General features: G+C 38.8%; 1 protein-coding gene across 1 annotated transcript in view; it reads left to right on the top strand.

Moving 5' to 3' along the window:
* Positions 1–15,418, top strand: part of DOCK1 (dedicator of cytokinesis 1) — a gene marked incomplete in the record, with an annotated part of 633,434 nt that overhangs the window by 304,462 nt on the left and 313,554 nt on the right. Inside the window, 1 exon segment of the mRNA XM_073595735.1 lies at positions 4,243–4,338. Coding sequence (XP_073451836.1) covers positions 4,243–4,338 — 96 coding nt within the window.

Genomic DNA, 15,418 nt, shown 5'->3' with positions numbered 1-15,418 from the left:
CTTTATTTCTATGTGGACAGGTTCCCTTTAAGGAGTTTATTATTTTTTTTAACTCATCCTTCCCAGTGTTCTCTGTTTTCTGGCTGTGCTAGGCGCACAGCCTGCCTGTCCTCAATTGTTCAAACTTGTGCTGACATGCTCCTCCAGCGCAGCCATTCACAGGGAAGATCGATGGACTGCTGTTTCTCCACCCCCTCTTCTTCAAGCCCCTAATGCAGCAGAGAACAGAGGTCATATAATCACTTATTAAAAAAAAAAATAAAATCAGTATATACTGTACGTGTGTGTGTGTGTGTATATGTATGTATGTATATGTATGTGTGTGTATATATAATCCCACACAAGTGAGTACACCTCGCACTTTTTTGTAAAAATGTTATTATATCTTTTCATGTGACAACACTGAAGAAATGACACTTTGCTACAAAGTGAACTAGTGCTTGTATAACAATGTCAATTTTCTGTCCCCTCAAAATAACTCAACACACAGCCATTAATGTCTAAACCACAGGCAACAAAAGTGAGTTCACCCTAAGTGAAAATGTCCAAATTGGGCCCAATTAGCCATTTTCCCTCCCCGGTGTCATGTGACTCGTTAGTGTTACAAGGTCTCAGGTGTGAATGGGGAGTATGTGTGTTAGATTTGGTGTTCTCACTCTCACATACTGGTCACTGGAAGTTCAACATGGCACCTCATGGCAAAGAACTCACTAAAGATCTGAAAAAAAGAATTGTTGCGCTACATAAAGATGGCCTAGGCTATAAGAAGATTGCCAAGACCCTCAAACTGAGCTGCAGCATGATGGCCAAGACCATACAGTGTTTTAACAGGACAGGTTCCACTCAGAACAGGCCTCGCCATGGTTGATCAAAGAAGTTGAGTGCACGTGCTCAGCATCATATCAGAGGTTGTCTTTGGGAAATAGACATACGAGTGCTGCCAGCATTGCTGCAGAGGTTGAAGGGGTGGGGGGTCAGCCTGTCAATGCTCAGACCATATGCAGCACACTGCATCAAATTGGTCTGCATAACTGTCGTCCCAGAAGGAAGCCTCTTTTAAAGTTGATGCACAAGAAAGTCCGCAAACAGTTTGCTGAAGACAAGCAGACTAAGGACATGGATTACTAGAATCCTGTCCTGTGGTCTGATGAGACCAAGATAAACTTATCTGGTTCAGATGGTCTCAAGCGTGTGTAGTGTCAACCAGATGAGGAGTACAAAGGCAAATAGGTTTTGCCAACAGTCAAGTATGGTGGTGGGAGTGTCATGGTCTGGGGCTGCATAAGTGCTGCCAGCACTGGGGAGCTACAGTTCATTGAGGGAACCATGAATGCCAACATGAACTGTGACATACTCAAGCAGAGCATGATCCCCTCTCTTCGGAGACTGAACCGTAGGGCAGTATTTCAACATGAGGAGGACCCCGAACACACCTCTGCCGACCACTGCCTTGCTAAAGAAGCTGAGGGTAAAGGTGATGGACTGGCCAAGAATGTCTCCAGACCTAAACCCTATTGAGCATCTGTGGGGCATCCTAAAACGTTAGATGGAGGAGAGCAAGGTCTCTAACATTCACAAGCTCTGTGATGTCGTCATGGAGGAGTGGAAGAGGACTCCAGTGGCAACCTGTGAAGCTCTGGTGAACTCCATGCCCAAGAGGGTTAAGGCAGTGCTGGGAAATAATGGTGGCCACACAAAATATTGACACTTTGGGCCCAAATTGGACATTTTCACTTAGGGGTGTACTCACTTTTGTTGCTAGCTGTTTAGACATTAATGGCTGGGTGTTGAGTTATTTTGAGGGGAAAGTAAATTTACACTGTTATACAAGCTGTACACTTGCTACTTTACATTGTAGAAAAGTGTCTTTTCTTCAGTGTTGTCACATGAAAAGATAGAATAAAATATTTACAAAAATGTGAGGGGTGAGATACTGTATCTATCTATCTATCTATCTATCTATCTATCTATCTATCTATCTATCTATCTATCTATCTATCTATCTATCTATCTATCTATCTAGATACATATATAATATATACAAACATTGTGCCTTTCCATTTTAAATTAAATGGGCTGTTTTACATCTACTTTAAGCTGGCCTTACACTAATAGATTTTCGAATGAACATTTGATGCGAAGATTGATATACATTACATTATACAGTACATTTGATGACTTGGCAAATGTTATTCAATAGTACTTCCAAAAACTTTTTCCGCTTTTAACATTTTGATTTTGGCGTGAATGGGCGGTTCTGAAGGAAAACCACATTCACTGTTGGAAATGTGTTTATTAAAAAATCTTTCATCCTGCACCTTTAAATTTTCTTTGCACTGCAGTCTAAAATGAATGTCCGTTTGACCCCTCCAACAATTGAAAAATCCAGCAAAAGTTCTTAAAAAAAAAAAAGTGTTCAAAAGGCCAGCCTTACAAATTCTTGCTCCCCCTGCTGCACCCTTTGGTCCCTCTGCCCATCATTCTGTCAATATAATATACAGTAGTGACATAATAGAAGGCATAAAATAAAAACCTAATAGGCAGTGAAGTAGTAGGCCTCTAACAAACCCAAAACTGTCAGTTTTTAGTTGGGGGGGGGGAAGGTGATAACCCTCTGTCAAGTTTTTTTTTGCTGTTCGTATCCCTACTGGGGTAAATCATCCTCATTAGTTGCCCGGGTGCTCATTGTCTCTGAAACAGAAAATGAGGGCAGTAAAACCGTAAAAAAAAAAAAAAAAAATGTATAGTTTGTCACCAGGACAAGATGTCCGTGTAAGTCTCACAATGTTATATTGCCAGCTGTATTAGAGGGGAATTCCTGTCACTTTTGGGACAGCCATATTATTGCTGATTTACTGTATGTATGCGGACGCTGCTTCCCAGGCAGAGTCTAATTAAAAACACTAGATGATCTGCAGTCTCTATTAACTTGTAACCCTAAGACCCCTTTCACACTGGGGCGCTTTGCAGGCGCTACAACGCTAAAAATTGCGACTGCAAAGCGCCCTGAAAGTGCCGCTCCTGTCTCTCCAATGTGGAAACCCTGAGGGCGTTCACACTGGAGCGGTGCGCTGGCAGGACAGTAAAAAAAAGTCCTGCTAGCAGCATCTTTGGAGCGGTGTGTATACCGCTCCTGCCCTTTGAAATCAATGCAGCAGCGCTTTGCGGGTGGTTTTAACCGTTTTTCGGCCACTAACGGGAGCCCACCTAGCGGCCAAATACCCCCGCAAATACGACCGTAAAGCAACGCTAAAAATAGCGGCGCTTTACCGCTGACACCCCAGTGTGAAAGGGGCCTAAAACAGCTTTATGTAGACTTAAGCATTGTGATTAAGGCTGTCTCAGCTTTAGGCCACATGAGTGAGCTTTTCATTTCTATCTGTGCATAGATCATACTGTTAAATATGATTTTTTTCAAATATTCTAATCTGTTATATATGCTTCTGAATACATGAACTCATTTATATGTTAAAACAATAGGTATAAGTAAATGAAATGGTATAATGTCACTGTTTTCTTCCACATATGAAATTATTTATAACTAGGTTTTCATTCTAACAAAATGTCTTTTTTTTTTTTTTTGCATTTCATTTGCAATGGCAAAGTATATTCAGATTGAGTAAATGAAATTACAGCTACAAAATGTTAACCATTTGTAACAATCAGAGAATTAATAATTAATGCTGACTTTTGCTATAATTAAAGGGTATGCAAACCCTAACAATGAAATTCTCTTTCTGCTTGATATACTCTGGAAAGCATGTTTGATTTTGGCAGAAATCTTGGCAACTGATCACTTCCTGTGCTCTCTGCCTGTGCAAGGAGTTTTGGAGATTTTTTTGGTTTTTTTTGGGGGGGGGGGGGGGAGATGAGAGATCTGTGTTCTTCGTAAGCAATCAGAAATGTAAGCAGGGTGGACCAGAAGTGCCTAGGAATTTAAAGCAGCTGTGCTCTCATGTAAAAGAGCAAGGTGGGAGCATACTAAAGTATATTTCTGGTACATCAACAGTTATTTTTCTGTACTTGCAACTTGTACGAAGGGGGAAAAAAAAACACTTGCAGACATGTACAATATACTCATATCTATCTATCTATCTATCTATCTATCTATCTATCTATCTATCTATCTATCTATCTATCTATCTATCTATCTATCTATCTATCTATCTATCTATCTAATAGATATATATCTATTAAATTTTGCCTTGACATATGTACGTTTTTCTTGTTTTTTATGTATAGGGACCAACACAACGTCACGTTCAAATTATAATGGAAAAACTTCTGAGAACAGTAAACCGTACTGTAATATCTATGGGACGAGATTCAGAGCTCATCGTAAGTGACTTTTTCGTAATTATGAAAGTATGTAAGGATTAGCTGACACACACGCAGCCCACAATGTTCTACAAGTTTTCATTCAACTTTACTGGTAAAATATTTGGTGACTGTACAGCCTGTTCATTCAGGCTGTACAGGGGATTTGTACAGCCTGAATGAACAGGGAAAAGGCAGTTCATTTACAGAGGTTTGAATACCCAGTTGAAGCTTTATCAATTTTACTAATGCTGTCATGCTGCATAAACTGTAAAAACCCATGGATTCATTTTTTTTTTTTTACAGTTCAAGGTAGCAGCATGCTAGGGAATTAAACCACTTCTCCACACAGAGCATGGTGGTCTGGGTCTCTAGCAGTCTGAAACCTCCAATTCAGTGTTTCAATCAACAGTACACATGCTCTTGTTGCTTGGAGTACTAGGCAGGGGATGTGTCACACGTCTAGAAGCTTAGACCACTACACTATTTGTTGAGCAGCAGTCTGACTCTTTTGTGTGCTGCTAGCGCAGGGTATTTTAATTATTGTTGCAACAAATAGGACTGTTAAATGGTAACTTCACTTTTGTGGGAAAAAAATTGCAAATAAAGAAAAAATATAGCCTATACAATTGTGACACAAGTTATATTGTAATTGAATGTTATTAAAGATTACCTTTCCTTTTCAATCTGCAGCCGCTGTAATTTTCTGTAAATTGCAATGCAATATGGCTACCTGGAGGTGTTCTGTACACAGATTGCCTCCCAGAAACATCATTTCCTGCTTGTATGATTGGCTCACTGATTTTCCCAGTCAAGTCTGCACTAGGATACAAGTCGGATTTTAGGCATCCCCTGCAACAAAAATTTCATTTTTGGTGGGATACTCCCAATAGAAAATCACGTCTAAAGGGACGTCTAATGGTCCCAGCATTTTTCCCCATTAGAGCCCTGCAGGTGCACAGCTGATTGATTATGATTCTTATGGTTTTATGTAGTCTGGCTGCATTACAGCAATAATTTACAAAGCTTCAGTTGAGCTTTAATACCTTACCACTTATTTAAAACAATAACAACTTAAAAAATAATTTTCTTTAGCAAGGAACATGCATTCCACATTCATAATTATGCTACCAAAATTAGTGTGTGCTCTAAATTACCTCCAGCATTCCTCCTGTTTCTTCGTGGTGGAGGCTGCCATTTTGCTGAAGGCTGTCAGATGATTGGCCTCTAGTGGCTTTGATTTTCAGCACAATGCCAAAAATAGAGAGCAACTGAGCATGTGCAGAGCAGGGTGAGCCAGTGTTACTGGATTTTAAACAGTATAGGCACTTATTTTTAATGTTTTATATAGCTATACCTGCCAAAGGGGCCAGCCTGAAATGATCTATCAGGAATAAAGCTCCACTTTAAAGACACTATAGGAATGCACGTTATGATTAGCGCTCTACAACCAACCAGATTTGATGTTCACTTTTGTAAGCTACAGTAAAAAAAAAAGAATAAAAATAAAGGTTAAATGGAATCAACTTGTCTATTATAGACCACACAGTAACGTTTTCTCTCCTCCAGATATTGTATTGTTGGAATGTTCACAAATTAAGTCTACGCTATGTGTAAAAGGCAAAATCTCACTATACCAGTATAATCTATATCAACAGTGACTAAAAGTAAAACTAAAATAGTGCTCCCAAAATAATAAGAAAACATTTTGTGACCGCGCTGTATTTAGAAAACGTTAAAAAAAATTCTCTTACAATAAATTCAAATAATCATTGTGTGCTAGTTCATCCAAAAAAAGTTAAAATTCATAAATATTATCAAATACTCTATATTATTTACTTAATTCTTGAGAATTTAAACTGCATATTCTAAAGTGTCCTCAAAATTCCGTAAAATATATAAAGTGCAATTAAAGTCCATTAACAAAGTAACTTTTGCTTCAATCAAGTGTATGAACTTCTCATTCCACAGTGCTTGCACTTTGTGTCCTCCACCTTTCAAACTAATGACTCACCAGAGGTAACGATCACCAGCTCTGATCACTCTCATGGTCACATGATCCACTTTCTTCCAACTGCTACCCCCTGTGTTAGCCCCGGTTCACACAGGGGTGGCACGACTTGCAGTTCGCCTCACCGAGGCGACCTGCACACGACTGCCACGGCGACTTCCAAAACGACTTCTGTATAGAAGTCTATGCAAGTCGCCCCAAGTCGCCCCCAAAGTAGTACAGGAACCTTTTTCTAAGTCGGAGCGACTTGCGTCGCTCCTATTAGAACGATTCCATTGTACAGAACGGGAGGCGACTTGTCAGGCGGATAGGTCGCCTGACAAGTCGCCCCTGTGTGAACCGGCACTAAATGTGCTTAGCACTGTGGAAAGAGAAGATCATACACATGATTGAAGCACAAGACACTTTTTTTTGGACTAGATGCTTTATATGTTTTATGTAATTTTAATGACACTGGATACTTTAGAATATACACTTTATATTAATAAGTTCTTGTGAATAATTAGTATTTAATAATAATTAGGAATGTTGATATTTTTTGGATGAATTAACAAACAAGTAGTATATGAATTCATTTATTGGATCACGTAAGAGATTAATTATGATTTTAGGTTTATGAAGTATAGCGCGATCAGAATTTTTTTTTTTTTTTTTTTTTTTTTTTTATTGTATGGTTGGAGATTCCCTATGTGCTTATACAATATTTAGTAGTGGCTTGCAGAATATTAATTAGGACATTCATCTACATAATTGGGTAATGTGTTCATTGGTAAGTACTGACATGCGGTAAATCAATAGTAGGCTTTTACTGGTCCTCCTGCTATTTTGACACAACCCTTGTAAAGGGGAAAAAAAACGCTCAAATCTGAGTTACAAAAATTTAACTGATACAGTTGTTTAGAGTTGATGGTTTACCAAGACTTGGCATGTGCTAAATGATTTACTATAGGTGCTGTCTGGAATGTATCCTTTAAAATAGATAATATTTAGTATTTCATTTCTAAACCTTTAAGCTCCATGCACACTAGCATTTTTTAAGCTTAAAAAAAACGCTGGTAATAGCTTTTTGTGGTAGTGTTTTAGCAGCGTTTAAGAGTGTTAGCATTTAACTAGCATTTTTGCAGTAAAAGGGATAAAAGCGCAAAAAAAAGCTATTAGTAGTGTTTAGCAGCTGGAAGCGCCAACCTGAGTGTAGTATATTAGATACGATTAATTAGCAAAGTAACTAATGCACTTACAGGAAATAACATAACAGGCTCATCTGTAAATGGTGTCTGTAGGTGTAGATCGGCATCCAAAACGAGCGTCCACAGATCTGTCAGATGACTGGGGGAGCCTCAATCTGTCCTATGGCCACCAGGAAGTCGGTCTGGTCCACCGTGGAGCACAGGGAGGTGACATCACCAGGAAGCAGAGAGATACCAGGGGAGAAACAACTGAATAAAAGAGGCCTGTAGAAGGAGTGGATGCTCCGAGCACGTAGCCTCTTTTATTCAGTTGTTTCTCCCCTGGTATCTCTTCTTCCTGGTGATGTCATCTCCCTCTGCTCCACGGTGGCCCAGACCGACTTCCTGGTGGCCACAGGACAGATTGAGGCTCCCCCAGTCATCTGCCAGATCCGTGGATGCTCGTTTTGGATGCTGATCTGCAGACACCACCATTTACAGTTGAGATTGTTTTTGTGATTTCCTGTAAGTGCATTACTTTGCTAATAAATCGTATTTAATATACTACACTCAGTTTGGCGCTTCCTGTGTCTCTCACCCTTCCTGAATCTGCTAACAGAGCTGGCTTTTCTCTGAGGACAGCTGCCTCCTGCCACCTCACCCTAAGAACTGTTGCTGTATGGACTATTGAGCCGTTCTTGCACTCATATTGCCTGCTATATTACTTTATGTACACAAATATTTGAGCTTTCAGTTTTTTCTTGTTATCAGTAGTGTTTAGCAGCGTTTAGGAGCGTTTCTGCTGGAAAAACGCGGCAAGAAACTCTACAAAAACTAGCAGTTTTTTTTTTTTTTCTACTCCTAGACGTTGAAACCAAAAAACCACTAATATCCTATGTGTCCATGCACACTACTTTAGGCTAACGCTATTTTTAGCTTCTATTAGCCGAAAAAAAAATGCTAATAGCTTCTTGGAGCTTTAAAAAATGCTAGTGGATAGCATAGAGCCTTACTCTATGCTTTTCTTCAAAATAACAGGTTCTTGTGATAATAGGAGTCTATAGCTCTCTTCTCCACATTCCCTTACCACCTTGATCCACTACTGCAGTGCCTGAAAATTCATAGGACACAACTTGCTGGGGGCCATACATATACTCGCATTTTCAAATGTCAGTACCTGGTCTAGCTATTGCTTGCTCAGGCACAGTCACTGCACTGTGAGTGATGCATGTTCCCTCTGGAAGTACCGAGCATTGGCCAGCTGCGACATCGGGGAAGTATGGGCACTGCTAGTTCCCTGTGCTGCCTGGTATCCAGTGTACCTATTGCTCTGCTTAATCCAGGATAACTACTGGTTCGTTCTAAAGGGTATCTGTATTAAATTAGTCTTTTTCAATTTGGTCTATATTGATTAGCAAACGGGTATTTGACACTCCAAAAATAAGAACAGCTTTTTGTCTGTATACCAAGTCCGTTATGCCTTTTATTTAAAAAAAAGAGAAATAATCTACTGATTTAAAGTAATTTCTATCTATTTTGTTAGGCTCAGTGGATATATATATATATATATATATAATATTATAAACAGTTGTTGAAGGTGAAGTGCGCACGAGCCGAACATGACAGTGCTGAACAACCAGACCCTTCCACAGGTCATAAATAGAAAAAAAAAATCAGATGGGATTGCTGCACTTAAAAATTTATTCTGAAATTTCAAATTCCATTCAATGTCAAATGAATAACTGGTTTCGGGCTATACAGATAACGCCCTTCTTCAGAGCAAGACATATACAATAATAATGATCTTTACAAGCGTATTTAAACACTTCTGTCTCTTATAGGATCAATCGATTAATCAATCATTGAATACCAATCAAGATCATTAACAAATAAGAAAAACATTTAAGCATGTATGGTATCATGGGTCATCAGTCGCTATCATTTTTCCTATTACATTCGATATGCGCTAAGAAAGAACAAAACACATATAGTGAATACATGTACATAGCCAGCTAAAACCAAAATGTATGTATAATTATAATAAAGAGATGATTGTTTTTTAAAAAATAAAAAAAAATATATGAAAGAAATATTACTAAAAATAAACATGAAAAAAATCAAAGAAATAAGTATAAATCAGAAATCAATCCATTGGGCCATAGTGAATATAAACGGTGTATCCACTGAACTTCCCACTTTCTAGGTTTTAATTCCCTGTTTCCTCCACGTCTATTCTTGGGTATACCATCTATAACCATGAATCTTAATTGAGAAACAGTGTGTCCTTTCTCAGTGACATGTCGGGCTAAGGGTAATTTATCTCTGATGGAGTACTTATGTCTAGCAATTCTATCTTTCGCCTTTTGGGTGGTTTCTCCCATATATAATAACCCACATGGACATTTGATTATGTATACAACATAAGATGATTGGCAAGTATAATGATTTTTAATGTTGATATTATAGCCTCTATGTGGATGGGAAAATGATTTCCCTTTTATCATGCTGTTACATTGAATACAGCATAAACAGGGGAACGAGCCTAAGTTCCGTGGTCTCAAAAAGGTTCTAAGAGGCGAGGGAGGATGGTACTGAGCAGACTGACTCCTCTACCAACGCACCGCGTGGAACTTTTTTAGAACATCCTTCTAACAACCCCATCCAAGAAGAAGAGGAGGTAAGAAGAACAGAAAAAACAAGTCACAAAGCAATTGCAACCAGGACCAGGAATCATCAGAGGAATTAACTCCTAATGTGGTACACAATATTTCTTCAGTTATATTCTCTGATAAAGAGTTATTAGTATTGAATAAGGGTTTAAACTTTTGTCCTAAAACTAAAATGGATACCTTTGTGTTAAAACAGGATTTATATTGTTTTTTTTGACAAATACGTTTCAACCAGTCTTATACAATTCTAATTTATTGCCTTTATCTATTCACACTATGGGATTAAGAAATAAGAATCAATGTATCCCTCCCACTTCATGCGCTGCAGCTGAAGTATTTATTGTCAAAGTTGAAGAGGAAATAGGCTTCTTTTATACGTGATGGTACTAAACGGGACCATACACCTAACAATCGGGAAGAATCTGATATTCTCGTCTCCCTGTCTACGTGGCCTGATATCACTATCAAGCCCACAGACAAGGGTGGATCGATAATAATTATGGAAACAATAGCATATGAAAATGAAATTTTGAGACAACTGGCAGATACTAAAACTTATGTTCAATTTTATAATAATCCTGTTTTACGTATACAGGACAAGATTGAAAATGTAATCGCATATGCAGAAAATGAATGAATTATCGATAATGATACTAAAAAATATCTTATATCTGAACATTCTGTGACACCAGTTATATACGTATTGCCTAAAATGCACACAAATCATTTAGTAAATCCACCTGGACGCCCTATAGTCTCTAGTACAAATTCTGTCACTACACCTATTGCTAAATTTTTGGACAAATGTCTTACACCCCTTATAGAAACCACACAGTCCTATATATGAGATACTCAACATTTCTTACCAAAAATTTGTAATATAATTGTACCACCAGGGTCTGTTAGTCACCTGGGATGTAGCAAACGTACATACTGCTATACCCCAAGATCTGGGCATAGAGGCTTACCGATGTCTATTGATTCACCCAAACAAATATACATCTACACATATTACCTTTTAAATACAATTATTGTCGATCTTTTTGGAGGAAAATGTTTTTCTGTGTAAAGAAAAATACTATTTACAACTCATTGGAGCTGCGATGGGTTATAACGTCGACCCCCATATGCTAATGCATTCATGCATATGATAGAAAATGCTTTCATTTATCATTGCAATTTATTAATTCAAAATTGCATATGTTGGTATAGTTTTATCGATCACGCCTTAGCGATTAGGTCGGGCGACTTAGAGTCCTTAAATATATTCAATATGTATCTTAACTCTCTAATCGCTGTCTTGAAATTTAGCATGTTAGTCAGTGACACTCAAATACCTTTGTTGGATTCTTTATTAAGGATCAATGAACAACATATAGTCAATGACTTGTACACAAAACCTGCAGATCGTAATCAACTATTATTATATTCTAGTTTTCATCCTCCAGGAGTTTTTAAGTCCATTCCTCGCAGCCAATTAGTTTGTGTGTTCCGGATTGTCAGTGCTTTAGATTTATTGAAAGTCAGATTGGATGAGATGGAAGGGAAATTACAACAACGAGGTTATCCTAAGCAAATTATTAAAAAAGAACGAGACTATCTGCTTGGTTACAGATCTAGACATCGCAATACTTGTCGTCTCCCCTTCATCTCACAATTCCATTCTTATTTCACTAGGGTTTATAATATAATAAAGAAACACTGGTCTATCATGCATGACGGTTATCCGTCAGTGAATGAATTCCAGTGTCCTCTCCTGCCTTCCTATCGTTGAGGTCGGACGCTATATGACAGATTGGTTAAATCTGATCAGTATCGTCCTCCCTCGCCTCTTACAACCTTTTTGGGACCACAAAACTTTCAAATCAAATGTTCATGTGGGTTATTATATGTGAGAGAAACCACCCAAAAGGTGTAAGATAGAATTGCTAGACATAAGTACTCCATCAGGGATAAATAAGACAAATTACCCTTAGCCCATTTCACTGAGAAAGGACACACTGTTTCTCAATTAAGATTCATGGTTATAGATGGTATAACCAAGAATAGACATGGAGAAAACAGGGAATTAACCCTTACAAAGCGGGACGTTCAATGGATAAACCATTTAAATTCCCCATGGCCCAATGGATTGAATTCTGATTTTGATTTATACTTACTACTTTGATTTTTTTCATGTTTATTTTTAGCAATGTTTCTTTCATATATATTTTATTAAAAAAAGAAAAAAAATCTTATAATGATACATATATTTTGTTTTTAGTTGGCTATGTACATGTATTCACTATGTTTTGTTCTTTCTTAGCACATATCGAATGTAATAGGAAAAATGATAGTGACTGATGACCCATGCAGCCATACATGCCTACATGTTTTTCTTATGAATGATTGATTAATTGATTGATGCTATAAGAGACAGAAGTCTTTAAATACACTTGTAAAAATCATTATTATTGTATGTGTCTTGCTCTGAAGAAGGGCGTTATCTGTATAGCCCAAAACCGTTATGCATTTGGAATTTCAGAATACATTTTTAAGTGCAGCAATCCCATCTGAGATATATATATTGTGCTTCATAAGTTTACATATCCTGGCAGAATTTATGAATGATAACACAAAAACTTTTCTTTCCCTCATGGTTAGTGTTTGGCTGAAGAAACCATTTATCATCAATCAACTGTGTTTACTCTTTTTAAATCATAATCTCAACAGAAACTACCCAAATGACCCTGATCAAACGTTTACATACCCCAGTTCTTAATACCGTGTATTGCCCCCTTTAACATCAATGACAGCTTGAAGTCTTTTGTGGTATTTGTGGATGAGGCTCTTTATCTTCTCAGATGGTAAAGCTGCCCATTCCTCTTGGCAAAAAGCCCCCAGTTCTTGTAAATTCTTGGGCTGTCTTGCATGAACTGCACTTTGAGATCTCTCCAGAGTGGCTCAATGATTTTGAGGTCAGGAGACTGAAATGGCCACTCCAGAACCTTTACTTTATTCTGCTGTAGCCAATGACCGCTCAACTTGGCCTTGTGTTTTGGATCATTGTTATGTTGGAATGTCCAAGTACGTCCCATGCACGGCTTCCTGGCTGATGAATGCAAATGTTCCTCCAGTATTTTTTGATAACATACTGCATTCATCTTGCCATCAATTTTGACCATATTTCCTGTGCCTTTATTAGCTCACACATCCCTAAAACATAAGCGATCCACCTCCGTCTTTCACAGTAGGAATGGTGTACCTTTCATCATAGGCCTTGAGACAAGCTCCAAATGTAAAATCTCTCCAAATGTAGTGTTTATGGTTGTGGCCAAAAGGCTAAATTTTGGTCTCACTCCAAATGACTTTGTGCCAGAAGGTTTGGGGCTTGTCTCTGTGCTGTTTGGCATATTGTAAGTGGATACTTTGTGGCATTTGCGTAGTAATGGCTTTCTTCTGGCGACTCGACCATGTAGCCTATCTATCTTCAAGTGCCTCCTTATTGTGCATCTTGAAACAGCCATACCACATGTTTTCAGAGAGTCCTGTATTACACTTGAAGTTATTTGTGGGTTTTTTTTGCATCCCGAACAATTTTCCTGGCAGTTGTGGCTGAAATTTTAGTTGGTCTACCTGACCGTGGTTTGGTTTCAACAGAACCCCTAATTTTCCACTTGATTAGAGTTTGAACACTGCTGATTGGCATTCGCAATTCCTTGGATATCTTTTTATATCCCTTTCCTGTTTTATACAGTTCAACTACCTTTTCCTGCAGATCCTTTGACAATTCTTTTGCTTTCCCCATGACTCAGAATCCAGAAACGTCAGTGCAGCACTGGATGAAAAATGCAAGGGTCTGTCAGGAGTCATTGACCTTTTATATACACACACAATTACAAGCAAACAGAGGTGAGGATGGGTACCTTTAATGGCCATTCAAACACCTTTGTGTCAACTTGTGTGCATGTTATCAGGCCAAAATCACCAGGGTATGTAAGCTTTTGATCAGGGTCATTTGGGTAGTTTCTGTTGTGATTATGATTTAAAAAGAGTAAACACAGTCAATTTATAATAAATGGCTTCAGCCAAACACTAACCATGAGTGAAAGAAATGTTTTTGTGTTGGCCAATGGCCAAGAAATCATATATTCTTCCAGGGTATGTAAACTTATGAGCACAATGCATGCATATATATATATATATATATATATATATATATATATATATATATATATATATACACACACACACGGCTGCTGATACATGTGTGTGTATATATATATGTACATGTATGTGATCTAGCCTGCCCATGCCACCCTGCCACAGTAAATGTACTGAGGGTGGACGGCAAACAGTTAAAGGGAAAAGCTTGGGGGTGGGTTCACACGACAGGTCTGATCAGGTCTGCCGGTCCATTTTTCAGGCTGACCTGATCTGACCCTCCATTCACTACTATAGAGTGATGGAGCTAAACACACTTGTGTTCATTTACACCTGCCTACCTCCAATCCAATATGCTAAACAAAACAAAGGGATCCGTTCCCCTCTGTCTAGCGGGTCGTATTTGGAGGGCAGTCGGGTGTAACTGGACAGCTGGTTTGTTTACACCAGACATCCTTACAGCAGAGTGGGCTGTGTCCGTGTCCGCTTTATATAAGCTGAGTGGACATGGACCTGTCATCTGCCCACTCTGCTCAGTGGGGGACAAGTGGACATATCCTCTGCTGAACAAGCAAATTCAAATCCTTGTGAAAGCCTTGATAATAAACAGCAACACAGGCAGCTTAAGATTATCAGCATTGTGATAATACACAGGCAGCAGTCAGCAGGTGCTCTGTCATGGCTGGCTCTGTCAGTGTGTCACCTGACATGGCTGTTGGGTGCTAACCTTGTTAACTTATGACAATAAGTTAACAAAATCCACACCCATCGGCCAAGTCATGTGACACACTATGACGGGGAACCTTTGTTGACTGTTGCCTTTGTGTTCTAGATAGTGATATGGATGATGACATTATAAGAATGTACAGTGCACTGAAGTATATCTTTTACCCACCCCTGTGCTGCAGCAGCCACAAATTCCGGCTTCCTCCTCAGCTTCTGGACCCTGTCAACTGCCTGCCCCTGCCCGCCTCACAGCCTCTTGCTCTCTGTTTCTCTCGGCCGACTACTGAGTGGGTAGCTGAGCGGAGGAAGATCACTCCGCCAGGAAAGGAAACGGGCAGCGGCAGGCTGGCGGCCGGTACTTTAAGCAGCGGAATGCACTGTGCATG

This window comes from Aquarana catesbeiana, linkage group LG08, assembly GCF_042186555.1.
Source record: "Aquarana catesbeiana isolate 2022-GZ linkage group LG08, ASM4218655v1, whole genome shotgun sequence".
Taxonomy (NCBI): Eukaryota; Metazoa; Chordata; class Amphibia; order Anura; family Ranidae; genus Aquarana; species Aquarana catesbeiana.
Note: the sequence above shows the minus strand (reverse complement) of the source record. Positions and strands in the feature narration are given on the sequence as shown.